At 47.9% G+C, this 16950-nt stretch overlaps 1 protein-coding gene across 4 annotated transcripts in view; it reads left to right on the top strand.

Annotated features, from left to right (window-relative positions):
- Positions 1-16950, top strand: part of kmt2cb (lysine (K)-specific methyltransferase 2Cb) — a 97164-nt gene that overhangs the window by 36663 nt on the left and 43551 nt on the right. For 3 of the 4 annotated variants that reach the window (XM_063219656.1, XM_063219657.1, XM_063219655.1), the window contains exons 13-18: positions 4523-4597; positions 4965-5785; positions 8318-8419; positions 13938-14054; positions 14712-14816; positions 15102-15206. In XM_063219656.1, coding sequence (XP_063075726.1) covers positions 4523-4597; positions 4965-5785; positions 8318-8419; positions 13938-14054; positions 14712-14816; positions 15102-15206 — 1325 coding nt within the window. The remainder of the gene's footprint in view (positions 1-4522; positions 4598-4964; positions 5786-8317; positions 8420-13937; positions 14055-14711; positions 14817-15101; positions 15207-16950) is intronic. The other variant, XM_063219658.1, reaches the window with a different exon arrangement.

Raw genomic sequence — 16950 nt, 5'->3', positions numbered from 1 at the left:
TGTGTGTCTTAAGAAAACAATGTGTTCTGGGTGTTGGCCATGGTATCAGTGTGAAAGCAGTGGTTAAAAAGTACACTCCATATAGCTTGCTTTTTTTTCTTGCTTTTTTTTGTTCGTTTTCAACATTGAGATTTCACGGGGTTTTGTCGTAACTGGCATCAGGATGCAGTTTATTGGATTAGCTGTGCTGAGCCGCTGAAGCAGGTGCATGAACAGTAGAAGTGCAGAGATCAGCCAAGCTCAGGCCCTCATTCACATGATCAGTAATACCAGAGAGAGTAGAGAGAGAGAGGTTCCATTGGCCCATTGTTTCCGGGTTCTATTATTGGGGGGGAAATCCCCCTTTAGGCAGACCTAGGCAGACCTGAGGACTGTTCTATTCAATGCTAGGAGCATTATGACACGCCCCTTTAGGCAGACCGGAACCTGGTCATGTTAGGTGCCCATAGAAACCTATTATGTTGGCATATCTCTATATACTTAAAGAATCTCTGGTAATACAGCAGAGTGTGTCTGAGGCCAGGGTGTCTTATCTGCTGTACAGTAGTCTTATCTCTCATCACCAATCAATGTTTACTTACTTTATTACTGTACGCGTTTCACTCAGTTCACACTATTGACCATTCAGATATCTTGAGGGCAGTAAAAACACACTTTTCACTCACACTTGTGTCCTCTCTCTCTCTCTCTCTCTCTATCTCTATCTCTATCTCTATCTCTATCTCTCTCTCTCTCTCTCTCTCTCTCTCTCTCTCTCTCTCTCTCTCTCTCTCTCTCTCTCTCTCTCTCTCTCTCTCTCTCTCTGTAATATCTCTCTCTCTCTGTAATATCTCTCTCTCTCTCTCTCTCTCTCTAATATCTCTCTCTCTCTCTCTCTCTCTCTCTCTCTCTCTCTCTCTCTCTCTCTAATATCTCACTCACTCACTCACTCACTGACACACAGACGCACACACAGACGCACACACAGACGCACACACAGACGCACACACACAGGCACACACACAGGCACACACACAGGCACACACACACAGGCACACACACACAGGCACACACACACAGGCACACACGGGCACACACACACAGGCACACACACACACACACACACACACAGACACACACACACACAGACACACACAGACACACACACACACAGACACAGACACACACAGACACAGACACACACACACGGACAAACCGTGCTAACGGTGACCTGAGAGGTTTGTCGGGACAGAGTTGTGATTTGCCTGCCGGGTCGGGGGAGGTGAGGCAGGGGGGCGTTGAGTGTTCTGCCAGCCTCTGTGGGGCAGCGGAGTTCCCGTTTGTGCCAGAGGCCTTTGAATGGGGAGAGGGAGGGGTGGTCGAGGGAGCAGGTGTCTGTGTTTGCCAGCCTTGGAGGAGGAGGAGGAGGAGGAGGAGTGTGACTGGCTGGCGATTGTGTGTGAACTCGCTACATTCGCTTTGTTGTGGCAGATGAAGAGTCTGTGGCTGGAGCATTACCAGAGAGAGGCACTGGGTTCAACCTTCTTCTATACTTCTCATCTCCCACTTTCATGTCTTTTTCTGTCTGTTTTGGATGATCTTTCATTCTCTTTCTCTCTCTCTCTTTTTCTCTGGCTGTCTCTATTTATCTCTCTCTCTCTCTCTCTCTCTCTCTCTCTCTCTCTCTCTCTCTCTCTCTCTCTCTCTCTCTCTCTCTGTGTCTCTATTTGTCTCTCTTTTTTTGGATGATCTTTCAATCTCTTTCTCTCTCTTTTTCTCTGTCTGTCTCTATTTATCTCTCTCTCTCCGTCTGTCTACCTCTCTGTGTCTGTCTATCTCTCTCTGTCTCTATTTGTCTCTCTTTTTTGTATTATCTTTCATTCTCCCTCCCTTGCCGTCTGTCTTTCAATCTCTGTCTGTCTCTGTAACCCTCTGTTTCTGTTTCTGTCCCTCTTCCCATCTCTCCTTATCACTGCACACTCTGGTCTTTTTTTCTTCCTCTCTGTCCCTCTCATATTCCGCCATGCATCAAATCAAAACAAACACAATCAACTTCAGCCCTTCAGCTAAAGTATCTTCACAGATTATTATCTCCAACTTCTATCAGTGGATTAAAGCTGCTTTGCTCTCTTTGTGCTCTGCTGCTCTGTTGTGTTTTGCATGAAAAGGCAACATTTCCACCAGTTGGAGTGGCTGGAGGTGTGTGTTGTGTTTTTACACGTTTCATACTCCTGATGGGGGAGGAAAGCGCTCGTGGTTGGTAAATCTCCACATAGTGCTCTAGACTGCAGAAAACCCACAACACCAGTGCTGCGTGTCCATGAGATGTCTACTTTCGTGTAGTGCTTCTTGAGAGAAGGCCATTGTAGTCAAAGCCTTCGACTGATGGCATTACCCTGCTGCTCTGCCTTTTTGTGCACTGTGTGTGAAGGGTGCCGTGTCCAACTGAAGAACTAGGCCTTCCTGTGCTTGATACTGAAGCGTTTTTTTCTCCCCCTGGTACTGTGTGCCCAGGACAAGTGTGTTCTCCCCTCACCAGGGTTCCTCAAAGAAGGCGCTGTGAGGAGCTGCACTGACGCAGCTGTGGTGTAGTGGAACTCACTGAGTCACCATAACAATCTCCTGCCACTCAGCAGCAGCACACCCTGCCTCCACTCTCTCTCTCTCTCTCTCTCTCTCTCTCTCTCTCTCTCTCTCTCTCTCTCTCTGCTACGCATCCGACCCGGGTTCGATTCCGGGCCCTTTCCCAACTCACTTCCTGTCTGTCCTTCACTGTCCTGTCTCATAATTAAGGCTTGAAAAGCCTCCAAAAATACTTTGAAAAAAAGAGCTGCTGTCAGCACAACTTGTGCAAACTCTTCACACTTCTTTTCGTACTAACTGAAAGTCCTGATGAAGGTGTGTGAATAGCGTCAGTCTCTTTGAGTTTTGTAAGGCTCCGTAGTGGGCTCTCTGTTCGAGTGACTAAAACCCATCTCCACTGAATGCTTTCGGCCTTGCACCGGAAACTCAGTGCTCGGCGGTTTTGATGCTACTGTGCGGGCTGCATCCGTGTGCTGTCATCGCTGACACACATGGATGATGATGATGAGCGTAAGTGTACTAGGTGAACCCGAAAGTAGGAAAGCACAGCGTAAGAACATATTGACAGACGCCTCATCTCGTCTTACTGTCTACTGTTCCACTGTTGTACTAGTAGAGGATGTAGCCTGTAGTACAGCTTGTATGTATGGGATGCTGCGACAGTCTGAGTGTTTTCTATATGCCCTGTACCGCCATCTACTCATCCGCCCCTACATGATGCTCCCCCGTGGAGATCCGTGTGCTTTCACCACAGATGGATGTGGGCATGACGGCCGAGTGTCTGCTGTTGGCAGCCAAGCAAAGCCGAGGCAAGCTGGCCTCAGACCAGCCCAACCATCCGCCATACATTTGCACAGTCCACGTAATCCGGTGAACTGCCCATGTCCACTGTAGACGTACACAGAACGTCTGGCTCACCACTAGTAGTGTGTCTGTGTAACGGCGAATGCCTGTATGCGTGTAATGTTTAGATGTAGCCATTGGGCTTGATCTGTGTTGTTGTTGTTGTCATCCAAATTCATGTTTTGAAATGAAATGTGTTTTAGCCTGGGCCACAGGTTGATGTACATAGCTATTCAAGTATGGGCAGCACAGTTTAGTCATAGCTTACCTCTATTGAATTTGTGATGTTGAGTGTGACGGATTAGCAGATATTTATATATTAGATGCCATAATACTGAAATCCTCTGTCAGGTTTTCTATTCTCCACCAGTATGCCACCCGAATGAATGTGTTACTCTGTGCCTGTTACTGACAGGTGCTTAGATTGCCATGTTACCAAAGACCTTATGGACATGGGCCAGCACTATGCTGTCTTCGTTTTAGTTCATTATGTCATCATATGGAATAGACTTCCCTCGTGTTCGGCATGTTTCTCACTCCCACACTTCACTCTTTGGCTATAAGTCTGCCAATCTATGAGCTGCAATGATGCCACCCAAAGCAAATGTGCTTGTGTGTGTGTGCGTGTGTGTGTGTGTGTGTGTGTGTGTGTGTGTGTGTGTGTGTGTGCGTGTGTGTGTGCGTGTGTGTGTGTGTGTGTGTGTGTGTGTGTTCTTGTGCACGTGTGTATATATGTAAGTGTAAAAACTATTACAACCCCCACCCACTTTATGCCGAAGTATAATAAAGATTTCAGTGGGAAACGTTTATTATCTAGTTACCCAATGATGACTAGATATTGCCCATAGACAGATTCCCATAGACGTTTGCCCATAACCGTAGTGACATTGAAAGTCATCAACGATTCAGTTCCTCAACTGCCCTTTCCCTCTCATTTCTCTTCTGTCACTCCTGTTTTCTCTTCACACCATGGTCATTAGCATGTAGTCTTGCCCATGTTCTTCTCACTGTAATGGTAACACTTTCCGTCCTTGCCTGGAAAAGGAGTTATGTAAGCGCGTAGCGGTGGGAGCCTCGCTGTTTCATTGACTGGCTTCTCCTCGCTCTTCTCTTGCAGGCGCCAAACTGGAGCTGGCAGCTGAGGTGCTAAATGAGGTTACGTGTGCAGAAGAGCCAAGCGCTACAGCAGCAGGTACACTACAAACAGCCCATCCTCCCTCCTCTGAAAACGCAGTTCCAACAGAGACTTTGAATATTAGGAGAAACGGTGTGGTTGCTGCAGCAAAGAATAAACCTATTGGTATTGTTAGCTGTCGTGACGACAGCAATAATGTGATGATTGGTGCATGATACAGTTTATAGACGTGGTTTCTGTCTGTAGTTCATATATTGACATGATCCCTCAAAACCCTTCTATTATATTTTATTTTAAAAGCCCTTCTAGGGATGGGCATTGGAAATTAGCCAAGGCTAAAAATGGTATGATGCTATTCTATTGGGTTTGTATAGTATAGTATAAACCTAACTGAACTGAGCTATTCTCTCTCTGTACCTTTCAGCTCCCACTGATGACACAGACAGCCATAGGTCAACACCCAAGGTCCCAGAGGCTCCACAGCCAGCAGCAGTGCTGCCAGAACCAGAGCCAGGAGCCGAGCCCAAGCCCCAGACAGCAGCACCCCAGGCAGAGGCTCCCTCGCCTGGGCAGGAGGAGCACAAGCCCCCCACCCCACCACCCACCAAAGAACCCACCGATGCAACAACAACACCCCCAGCTGAGGAGGATGAAGCCATGGAGGTCTCCTCAGACAACATCTCAGCTGCCAAGGCGACTGAAGAGGCAACTGTCCCAACCCTCGTGCCAAAGGAAGAACGTTCGCTCAAGGAAGAGGAGGAGGAGGAGAAGGGGAAGGAGAAGGAGAAGAAGAAAGAGGAGAAAAAGGAGAAGAAGAAGAAGATGCTGCTGAAGGTTGGGAAGAAGCAGAGCACAGGGGAGGTGGTGAAGACCGAGCCCTCAGCACAGGAACATCCTGAGGACATGGAGGTCACCCATGCTGACGGGTCAAGCATCCCCCAGCCTACACCACCAGCTGACGCAAAGAGTGCCACCCATAAGCCATCCACCACAGCCAGACTACCAGAGGACCCGCTATCCCCTGGTGTAGCTCAAGCAACGCCCTCACCAATGGGATCTCCTGGCGAACCGATACCGGACCAGTTCCAGCTTCCGGACACAGACGGAGAGCTGCCGTTCTCAGCGGTAGACTTCAGCACAGCTATACCACCTGCCATGTTCCTGCCCATGACCCCGAAAATCGGCATGGGGAAGCCAGCCATTACCAAGAGGAAGTTCTCCCCGGGAAGACCACGTGTTAGACAGGTATGATGAATAACTCATAACTGTCCTCCACATTTCTCTTTTTTTCCACTTTGTTCTGTATGCTATGAATGAGAAGGATAAGAGAGAGGATGCAGGCCCACACGGTCTTCAGAATTGCTTTCATGTAGTTTCGAGTGCAAAGAAAAGCTATTTTAATAAAGCAATATATAACCATAATGTCACACTTGCATGTTATTGGCTGAGGGGACAGTTGATATGAGTAGGTTCCAAACTATTATTTCGAGATTGTGAAACACACTTTTCCTCTATGTTCAGTTCAGTCAATCAGATTCCATGTGAACCACCGTCATACTCACCCTTCATCAGAGGACCACCTGTTCCTGATCTGCTATCTCTGCATCTTAATCTATCCTCATTCAGTGCTTTGGCTCAATGCGCCATGTACCATAATCTGAACTAGTTGGCTAGTATTGGTAGGAAATAGTCATGTGCATTTGCTCTGCCCTCACGATTCGATTCGATTACGATTCTGGAGTTAACGATTCGATTCAATTCAGTCCGATTTTGCGATGCTTTGCAAATGCATTGCATTTCTATTGAGAGCAAGGGTAATTTTTCATCAGTCATTAGGCAATACAAGCAGTCAGATATTGAACCACATTGTATCAGCCTTGTAGTTTTCAAGTGCTTTAATTTAATGAAACGTTCATTTGCTCGGGAAATGTCCACAGAAGTAATTGAAACTTTTTTTAAAAATGGCGCATCAATTATGGTACTTGCCGAATTGATTATTGAATTGTCCAGCCCCGCATTGCGATGCATTGCCGAATCAATTATTGTTGATACCACTGGTAGGGAACAAGTATTATTTTAAGCCAGTGGCCAATGTTTGGCCCTGACTGTCAGCCTGCACCTTCTGCTGTGGGTCTTCCTTGGACTGTTTTTTGTCAGGTGTGTGTGTGCGTGTGCTGCCGTTCATTTCGAGGAGCAAGTGTGCCGTCTTCCCCGAGGTGACTCACTGCTCGTGCCCTCCCACGCACTTCACTTTCGATTTGCAGCAGTCACTCCACTGCTGTGTGCTCCCACTAGGTTGCTGACGCAGCTGCTCCCCCCCAACCTCAGTTAACCTCTGAGGATACGGTAACCAGGATCGGGCGCCTCCCTGAATTTGAATACCGTTAGCCAAAAAATAATTAATCTGGATATTGTGCGCACATGGCCAAGCTATTAGGAGAGCCATATTTTACTTGAGTCATTCCTTAACTTTGTGTGAAATGGTGCATCAGTCAAACTTATTAGCTTATTAGTCCATTATTTATCCCTAATGCTGGTGATTACAGTGTCATTCATTTTATTCTGCTTAACTTTTATTGAGCGGTTAATCGACTTCTTAATAATAACCATCTGGTTTGACGCAAGAGTCCTAGTGAAAATGGCAGCAAATGTATATTTTCAGACAATAGGCAGTGACGGACGCAGTCCTCCAAAGAGCCGTTTTGAACCTGCACGTGGAATTTGTCAGCACCAAGTTAAACATTGACATCCACACACTGGTTTTGTAAATATAGTCGGGCCACGCTGTGAATGAGTTTTAATGAAAGGTCCTTCTTCCACACACGCCTCCCCGCCCCCTCACAATGGGCGGCCCTGTGAGAATCGCAGGATCACATACTCGCCCTCCCCTTCCCCCGCCCCCATCGCCCGTCTGTAAACAAGCCTAGTTACTAATGGCGTTACCATAGCGAAAGCTTCTATGCTGGAGTCTGCAATGACGTGCATGTGCATGAGTGTGTGTGCTCATCGATCTGCGTGTGTGCGCGTGCGCGTGCGTACGTGTGTGCATGCGTGCGCGAAGGGGGAAAGGTTTGTCTCGGCACGATTGCTCACCACCTGCACAGTGCTCTCCTGTCAGCGGTCATTGTTGCTTCGGCCCTATAGCAGCTGCACGCACGCTGCCAATCTCGTCTTGCGTCTCTTGCAAGGCTGAGCCAAGCGCTTACCCCGTACGCCTGCCTGACAGCGATAGCCGTTCTCCAAGAGCTCCTTCAACATTCATGACTCATCGACAGCTGCATGACACACTGATGAAAGGGATATGCATGATACAGTCACGCCTAGTTGTTAACAGTCCCTCAGGTGTCGTCTGGTGTCACAGCTATGGCCCATGTCTGCCGTCCGCTACAAGCGTTTCATGCCAACTCAGGGTTCAGGGACCCCTAACAACCGCCTCCCGCACGTGATGCTACAATAAAGGATGCTGCTTAGCAACGAAGCGGAGCCCTTAAGTTGACTTGCTGACCTGTCCTAATCTGAGTCCACAGTTCTGCATCACTCATTCTCTATTTTTTCTCTATTTCACAGTGTTACTTAACCTTAACACACATCTCTGTCTATCTATATGTATACATATATAAGGACTATCTGCATGTGAGGTGCTGATTGGAATGTCTGTGTGTGTTTTTTTCTGCCTGCTCTGGTTTTTTATGTTGCTGCATGTTGTTACCCCTCCCTCTTCCTCCCCTCTCCTCCTCCTCCTCCTCCTCCTCTTCTCCTCACCCAATCCCACCTCAGGGAGGATGGAGAGGCCCAGGCCGAGCTGGCTCCCACTCCTGGTCCATGGAGCCCCCAAAGAGCAGGCAGCCCACCAGCACCCCTGCCTGGGGCATCAGAGTGGTAAATACCATACTGTTAGAGGAGAGATGGGGCTTTAGGGATGGACGGGTAGATTTAGGGGGGTTGGGGCTGGGGTGGGGGTTGTGGAGGTCGCTAGGTGGCCTTGAAGCTGGAAGCTGCGGAGAATAAAAGGTGCGGAGCAAGTTCGTTTTGAGATTTTGGATGTGCACAATGTCCCTAGAGACACGTTTTTTTTGTGTGCAGCTCATATCAGTGGATGTTTAACCTTTAAGAGGGTGGGTTTTTGAACATTCTAGAAAAAGAATGCATTCTATAAAAAGAATGCATTCTATAACAATGCAAAATTCTAAAATTCCAAATTGTATTGAATGACGCCCAGGATTCCATAGAACTTTCACTGCCCGAACATTCCCTTCACACCGGTGTGACGGTACACTCTAGTGTGTGTGTGTGTGTGTGTGTGTGTGTGTGTGTGCGCGTGCGTGTGCGTGTGTGTGTGTGAATTTGGCTTGTGTCTTGAGTATGTTGCTAACCGGATTTAATCTTTGTATACTTGTGCAAGACGGTGAATGTGCTTGCTAGTTTATGGGAAAAAAAATACAGTGCTTGGGAATGCATCACTACACCAAACACACGAGTGCAGCAGCATCTGGGAGCGTTGGCAGTGAGCTCCTAGCTGGAGGTGGTGCTGCTTCCCTGGGGCACCGCCGCACGTTTGGAGACTGGAGGGCAGAAGTCTGGTGGGTTCGGGAAGAAGTGCTACTGAGGAGAGAGAGGAGAGAGGCAGGCATGGTGGGCACTGCCATCTGTTACCATAGCACCAGGGGCATGAGAGGGATGAGGAGGCAGGGAGCCAACTCCGGCCCAACAACACTGATACCCACCCAACACACACCATCAACACACACACACACACACACATACACACAGACACACACAGACACACACAGACACACACAGACACACAAGCGACACGCATAGAAACACACAAACTCACACTCACACTCAACACTCACAGCCACACGAAGACAAGGCCAAGGCTTGTACTCACCACGTAGCCCACAGAGATGAAAATGAAATCATTCTGGCACAGAAATCCATTCATGCACTCCAGTACACATACAGAGTGAAGTACATGTTTCTGTCCAAGAAGCTTGCAGCAAGTGATAAAGCTGCCTTCACGTCTTAAGTCATATGGTCATGTGCATCATGCATAATGTAGCCATCGATTTCATAAGCTAGCTCCCTGTTCTAAATTAAGTCTGCCTGTATGGTTACTGTTTGTGTGCATGTACTGTTTTATGTGAGTCTGCCCACATTTAGCACTAACAGAGGCTGCAGAGTCAGGTGGCAATTCACTAGACACAAGAGTCCTCGATTTCTCTGTCAAGTTCCACCATCCACAAATGGCAGATATGAGCCTTTCCCCCAGCTATGTAGTCTTGAGGGAGCCCAAGTCCAGAGATGGAGATCGAAACTGAAGCAGAAAATATCCAGAAAACCGGGAGGAATCAACGGGGGAGGGAGGGGGTTAATTTTCCGAAAATGTGTTTCAGTTTTGACAGCTCCAATGGCAGGCAGGCAGGCCCTCCCGGATGTGTTCTGACGGAATAATGAGGCTCAAATTACCAGAACAACAACGAGGGACCCCCACTGTCAACAGGCTGACGGGCTCCTCTCTCCTCCCTCCAGCCTCCTCCTCTCTTGACATGTTAAGGCCCCTTTAAAATGGCTGTCATTAGGGAGTGCACACTGACTGTCAGAATTGCGGGGGCACCACTTGGGTGTTTGTTTTTTACCTCAGCTGATTGATAGCGGCAGGGACGTGGCCAAACGCGGCAGACTGTTCATTAAATGTAAACAGGGTGCTTGAAGCAAATGAGCTCGCTACTCTTTGCCCCCCTGACAGGATGAATGTTATGTTTTTGTTTTTATGTGTTTTTTTTAAATGCTCTTTTCTTTCACGTTTGCTGTATGATGGGGCAGACACACTCCTCATCAGTCAGTCAGTCACAGGCAGCCCTTGAGAGAGAAGCCGATGTAGAGGGGCCAGACGGCTGGAAGGAGACTACACAGTACACACAGACTCTCACTACACACAGACACTCACTCGGTCTGGTTTACTGAGCCAGATGCCAACGTTAACACTAAAGTGTCCAGTGCCCACACTGGCCTTCAATTATTTCCCCTCGTCCTGTTGTGATGTGTAGAGGCCAAAGGCATGTGAAAATGAGGCAGGGAGGATGCACTGGGCCCCCGGGGGCCCTGGAGGCTTCACCACCACCACCACCATCCAGCCCCCTTCATGCCCTCCACCCCCTCTCTCTCTCTGGAAGGGAAAGTTTTTAATGAAGTTGCTACTTGGCTTGCATGTCGTCAGAGGCATACAGAGTATGGCGGGCAGGAGAGTGGGGGTAGTAAGGATGAGAGCGGATGCCGGGGAGCTGTCTGCAGGCCATGGAGGCAAGGGCTGCCTGGCATCATGAGCTGGAGGCTGTGAGGGGGTGGGGGTGGGGAGGGGAGGAGAGGGGAGGGAAGGGGAGGAAAGGAAAGGAGAGGAGAGGAGAGGAGGGGGGAGGGGACGGGGGAGGGGAAGGGGGGGAGAGGAGAGGGGAGAGGGAAGGGGGATGGAGAGAGGCAGCAGGGGACAGAGTTGGCAGTGGGGGAGGGGAGCCAGGCTCAGGCTCTAGCCCTCTGAACTCAACAAGGCTTGGCTCCTTTGGCAGGCAGGCAGGGAGAACTGCTGGCACAGAGATAAACAATACACACACAATACACACACACACACACACGAACACACACACACACACACACACACACACACACACACACACACACAGACACACACAGACACACACAGACACACACAGACACACACAGACACACACAGACACACACAGACACACACACACACACACACGCGCACACACGCACACACGCACACATGTAGACACACACACACACACGCCGACACAGATGGAAAAAGAATACAAGACAATGGTGATCACCACACATTTGTGGATACCCATAAACCCAAAGCCAATAGGATTCAGTCTTTTATAAAGACACACTAAAGGGCAGTCAGAGTCTCTCGATTTCATGTCAGTGCTTGAAAAACAAAAAAACGTGTTGATTTGCCTTTATGGCGTCTATGATGCATATTACACCGTGTATATTCTTCATTTTGTGCATATATTTAAAGAGATATGACTCAGTCGTCCAAATCATAGCCTGCCTTGTGGTGGTATATCTCTGTTCAGCCTGTCTCAAACCCATTGCTATTGCTCAGTTCTCAGTTCTGTTGAATCATAGAAACGTGAATGGCTGCGTGTTTTTTGGTTCTTCTGCAAGCTTTTAAATGGGAATAGCAATTGACTTGGAGAAAATTGATATGCTTTACCATACGCAAGCTTTCTCATGTTGCTACCTTTTAAGTATTTTACCACCTAAGAATATGATACAAGGTCACCTTAAACCTGAGGAAAAGTGACGAAAATGCCTTAAATTGCCGTAGGCAACTGAGAGAACTAACTGTGATAACTTGAGCTATTCTAGCCTCTTACATGCTCTTCTGTGACGTAATACTCTGTGGACATGTACAAAAGATATGTAGCACCCAAAAACGGAAAGGCCCAAAAGATATCCAATGTTTCACTTCAAAGTAGACAATTTCAGATCTTGAGAATTTCAAAAACTGTAGACAGCTAAGACTGTGTTTTGCCTGTATTGCGAGTCAAATTTACACAAAAACCCAAAGCTTTAAGGAACCCACATTCTCGCCGTCTTTCCTGTCATTCCTGTCTCCTGTTCTCTGCCTCTGGCTTCCATTGCACTGCATGGGCCATGCAGCTTATAGACTCTTGGCCTGTTGATGTGTTCATCTAAGATTGCACTCAACTCAGTGTCCCCTTGGGAGATGGTCTTTCGGCTCTTTTCAGACTGATTGAATCAAAGTGCAGCCCCCTGTCCTTTTACACGTGATCAGAGAAGGCGAGTAAAACGGCTCTCAAAGCCACTGCCTGATCAGAATCCATTGATTGATTGAAGCCATGGGCAAGTGCTCCCTTTGTGTGCTGGACAGTGATCCTATCAACCTTTAAATGGGCTTCTTTAAAGTGATTGAATGGCGGGTGAGAAAAAAGGTATTGAGTAGTATATCCTGAAGTTACCTCATGTCAATGGCAGCTCGGCTCAGTGAGGTATTGTAGTCCTAGAGACCTAGAAAATCCAAGAATCCAAGAGTCCAAGATGGCGGAGATATAAGGGCCTGTCTAATGGCCATTTAGTGGAACTCTGTGACTAATGTTGCATTCACCAGCTCGGGACCTGTCGAGACAGCTGACGACACTGCTCACATGACAATCGAGTTCTGGAGTTTGGCGCATGAACGCCACTGATGCCGGAACAATCGGGATTCATGCGTGTTTTGTTTTGGTTCTCTTTTCTTTTTTTCACCTCACCTTGAGCCTCCACACCCACGACATATCATTTTAGCTTAAGTAGACTAAATCAAACAGTCAGATACCAACAGTACTGACATATGTACAACTGCAATTGAATGACATCAACTGGTGTTATTGATAGTGATTACGTAAGGGTTAATGTTCGGCGAGAAGGTCGCTACCGTGGAATAGCAGCACGACAGAGAGAATCTTTAGACCCCGACGCGGAGCGGAGGGGTCTTGTTCTCTCTGAAGCTGAGACTCGCCGAAAGTTAACCCGCTTATTATATGGATATACTTAAATGATGTATGGCGGGGACATTTCTTTAGGCCTATTTAATGTTAAGATTGTTGCTGCGCAAAACAAAACAGTCGTTGTGGAACACCGCTAGGCAACAGCTAGGTAGCCAGGAGGACAGCAGGTGTTGTCCATCACAGCAGCTGATTAGAGTCTTGTTGAAAAGTCGCTTTAGCAGTGAAAAGTCTTGTTGCCATTGACGGCGGTCTGTTATAGACCAACCCGTCCGTTATCGAAAAATAACAGACGTGTGAACGTTGGGGAGCCCCGTTGAAATGAATGGAGCATTCGACCGATGACGTCACACCATATAATAAAAGATGATATTTTAGCATTTATGATACTGTTTACATGCTAGTTCCATGCATGGGCGCCATGTTGATGATGCGTGTGTCGTCATACAAAACATAAGCTCGGGAACTCGTTGTTCTATACTTCCGCCTGAGATCAACCTCGATAATTATCGATCTGACATTGCGTCACCAAATCTTCACGCCCACTTTCCCGAGGTTTTAGGTCGGCTTTCTTGGGATTCTCGACTTTTTGAACGAGGTATTTAACAGTGTAGAGACAGAATGACAAGATAATGACAAGAACAAAAAATTAATGACAAGAACAAAATTTAGCTTTTACTTCTTTTGTCATTTATTCAGCACACCCACCCACCCCGTCGCTGTTGTTGGTTTTTCTGTGGTGCAGATTCAACCTACTCTGCAGCAACCCCTCATCCTTGTTTTCTTTATCTCCTACTTCTCCTCTTTCTCTCTTATCTTCCCCTTCCTCTTTCCTGTGTTCCTCCCCTTCCTCTTTTTCCCAGGGTCGCGGCTCCGGCTTTCCAGGACGCAGGAGACCCCGTGGGTCAGGGCTGTCGGGGAGAGGGGGCCGCGGTCGCTCCAGGATGAAGAATGGCGTGGGCTCAGTCGCCACCCCGGGAGTATGTGCCCCATTCATTCATCATCTAGGCTGCCCGAACTAGACCACGGCTTATTGCGCTTAAAGTGGAACCGTTACCACGCTAACATTTTTTTGTGGAGATGACACTCCAGAGATGTAAAGGCTACGCTGCCTGAAATCCCCTGTCGACACAGATGGCCTATTTCCCAGGACCATATTGGAATATGTGCTCCCATGCTTTAGCTTCATGCATGGATACGTAAGCAAGCACATGCTACTGTGTGTAGCAGAGGCCTGCCTAGTAATTGGCCTCATGCCTGCTTTGCTTCAGATGATTCTCCGTGTATATGAACAGTGGTTTAGATGTAGAGAAATGCTTGGGAAATGGAGAATACAATGGAACTGGAGAATACAGTAATGGAGATGGGGGGGTCCTGTCGTGGCCTAACAGTAGGGCACTTGGTTACTAGTACGCCTTCGACCCGGATTCGAGTCAGGCCCGGGTCATTTGCCGATTCTCCCCCATTTCTCTCCCACTCACCTCCTTTCACCTCTCATACTGTCCTGTGAAAATAAAGCCCAAAATGCCCCTAAAATATATGTATATATAAAAAGTAACAGAGATGGGGATTCAGTGCAATGTGTGTTCTGGTGGATATCTTCTCACATGGTGTGATATGTGTTGTTCATGAACCAGGTTGGTGCGTTCGAGCCATCTTACCTGTTCAAAGAGGAGGAAGAAAATGCCATGCACAACACTGTCGTCCTGTTCTCCAGCTCTGACACCTTTACGCTGAAACAGGTGTGTGTTTTTTGTGTGTGCACATGTCGGTCTATTCTATATATCCTTGGTGTGAACACAAATATATACTGTATGTATGTGTGCATTAGTCCATCACTACTTGTAAGAGTATGTGAAGAGCTGGCTGGTATTTCAGTACGAGTGCTGCAGAAGGTATTCTCTTGAGGAATGCATTGTGTGACATGCATTGTGTCTCGGCATCTCATCCTTTGTAGTGGCAGTGCTGTCCAGGGTGGATGTGCATTTGCAGGAGTGTGTCTGACTGGCGCTCTTGCTCTTTTCCAGGATATGTGTATGGTGTGTGGCAGCTTTGGGCAGGGCATTGAGGGCCGTCTGCTGGCCTGTGCTCAGTGTGGACAGTGTTACCACCCATTCTGTGTCAACGTCAAGGTAAGCCAAGAGAAACCTTCAATCAGCCACCACTTGCCCTCATTAACAGTTAAGCAAATTAATCAATCGGAACGCAAACAAACACACACACACACACATACACTCATTCACATAAATACACACACACTTATACTCACACTGACAAATATACAGAAACACTCAGAAACCGTGAGTCACTTTCAAAGCTTGTGATTATGGATGTTGAATATGGATGTTTCAGTAAAAACTTCGTGTTTTCGGCCCTGCCGTGGCTCTGACGGTAGGGCACTGGGCTGCTACGCTGGAGAACCGGGTTCCATACCGGCCTGGGTCATTTGCAAACCACTCCCTGAGTGTGTTACAATATGCGGCCTTGCCTCCTCCATTTATGCTTGTTTCCTCGCCCCGCTTCCTGGCCCCTCCTCTGTGGAGAAAACGATTAAGTTTCCCAGCTGTCAGCAATAGCCACAACAACTTTTGAGGGACTGTTTTTCATTCACCATCCCAATTGCAAATGAGAAAAAGAGTTTACAATTGAGCTTTTGCAAGATATTGAAATAAAATGCTGTTGTCAGTGATGTCATCATGACATATTACTTCCTGGTGCGAGGAAACAAGCACAAGTGGAGGAGGCAAGGTCGCATATTGTAACACACTCCCTATCTCTCTCCCCCCATTCGCTTCCTGTCCACTTCTCATACTGTCCTATCATCAAAAAGGCACAACAAAATATTTACAAAATCTACTTTTCACTCTCTGGTTCATTATCACACTCCAGTTCACACTGCTGTGAAGTGTCTCCTCTGCATGCAATGCTTAGCAGCCTCGTAGGCTTCTCTTCTAAGCCCAGTCACTGGACGAGTGTCAGGTCACCCTTCAGGAGGTTGATTCATAGATTAGTGCGACAGACAGTCGTGGCGTGGCGGCAGCCAATTAGGAAGTCTTTAGGTGTGCCCCTTTAATCCAGCCAATTAGGAAGCGTTTAGGTGTGCCCCTTTAATCCAGCCAATTAGGAAGCGTTCAGGTGTGCCCCTTAATCCACTGAGGACAAGGCTCTGGTGACCGCGCTCGCCCCATGGAACACCAACGCGTCTTTGATCCTTATCACATTATGGGGCCACTTAAAAGGAAACACCAAAATCTGGAACACACGCACGCACGCACGCACGCGCCCAGGCACGGGCACAGGCACAGGCATAGGCATACTCACAGGTACTGCACATACACTCAAAAAGGCACACACAGACACATGAACTACATAGATGCAGGAATGTGTGCAAATAAACAAAAGAAAATCCCATCAAGGATACATTGTGAATTCTGACTGATGGGCAGTCACAGATACAGACACATAGGAGCAGGCAGGTGTGCTGCTAACAAAACAACAGAAAACCCCTTCAAGGCTATACACACACACACACGCGCGCGCGCACACGCGCGCACACGCGCGCGCACACACGCGCGCACACACGCGCACACACGCGCACACACGCGCACACACACACACGCGCACACACACACACACACACACACACACACACACACACACACACACACACACACACACACACACACACACACACACACACACACACACACACACACAGCCCAACCTTAATATCTTTGTGGGGCCCTGGTGGGGTCCTTCCTATCATTTTGGGGCCCTTTCAGAAAGCTGTACCCAAACTGTGCACAAACCAAAACAATCCCTAACCCTAACCTGTCTGTGAGGACATTTAAAAAAAAAACGTTTTACCAGTAACAA

The sequence above is a fragment of the Engraulis encrasicolus genome, chromosome 16 (genome assembly GCF_034702125.1).
Source record: "Engraulis encrasicolus isolate BLACKSEA-1 chromosome 16, IST_EnEncr_1.0, whole genome shotgun sequence".
Taxonomy (NCBI): Eukaryota; Metazoa; Chordata; class Actinopteri; order Clupeiformes; family Engraulidae; genus Engraulis; species Engraulis encrasicolus.
Note: the sequence above shows the minus strand (reverse complement) of the source record. Positions and strands in the feature narration are given on the sequence as shown.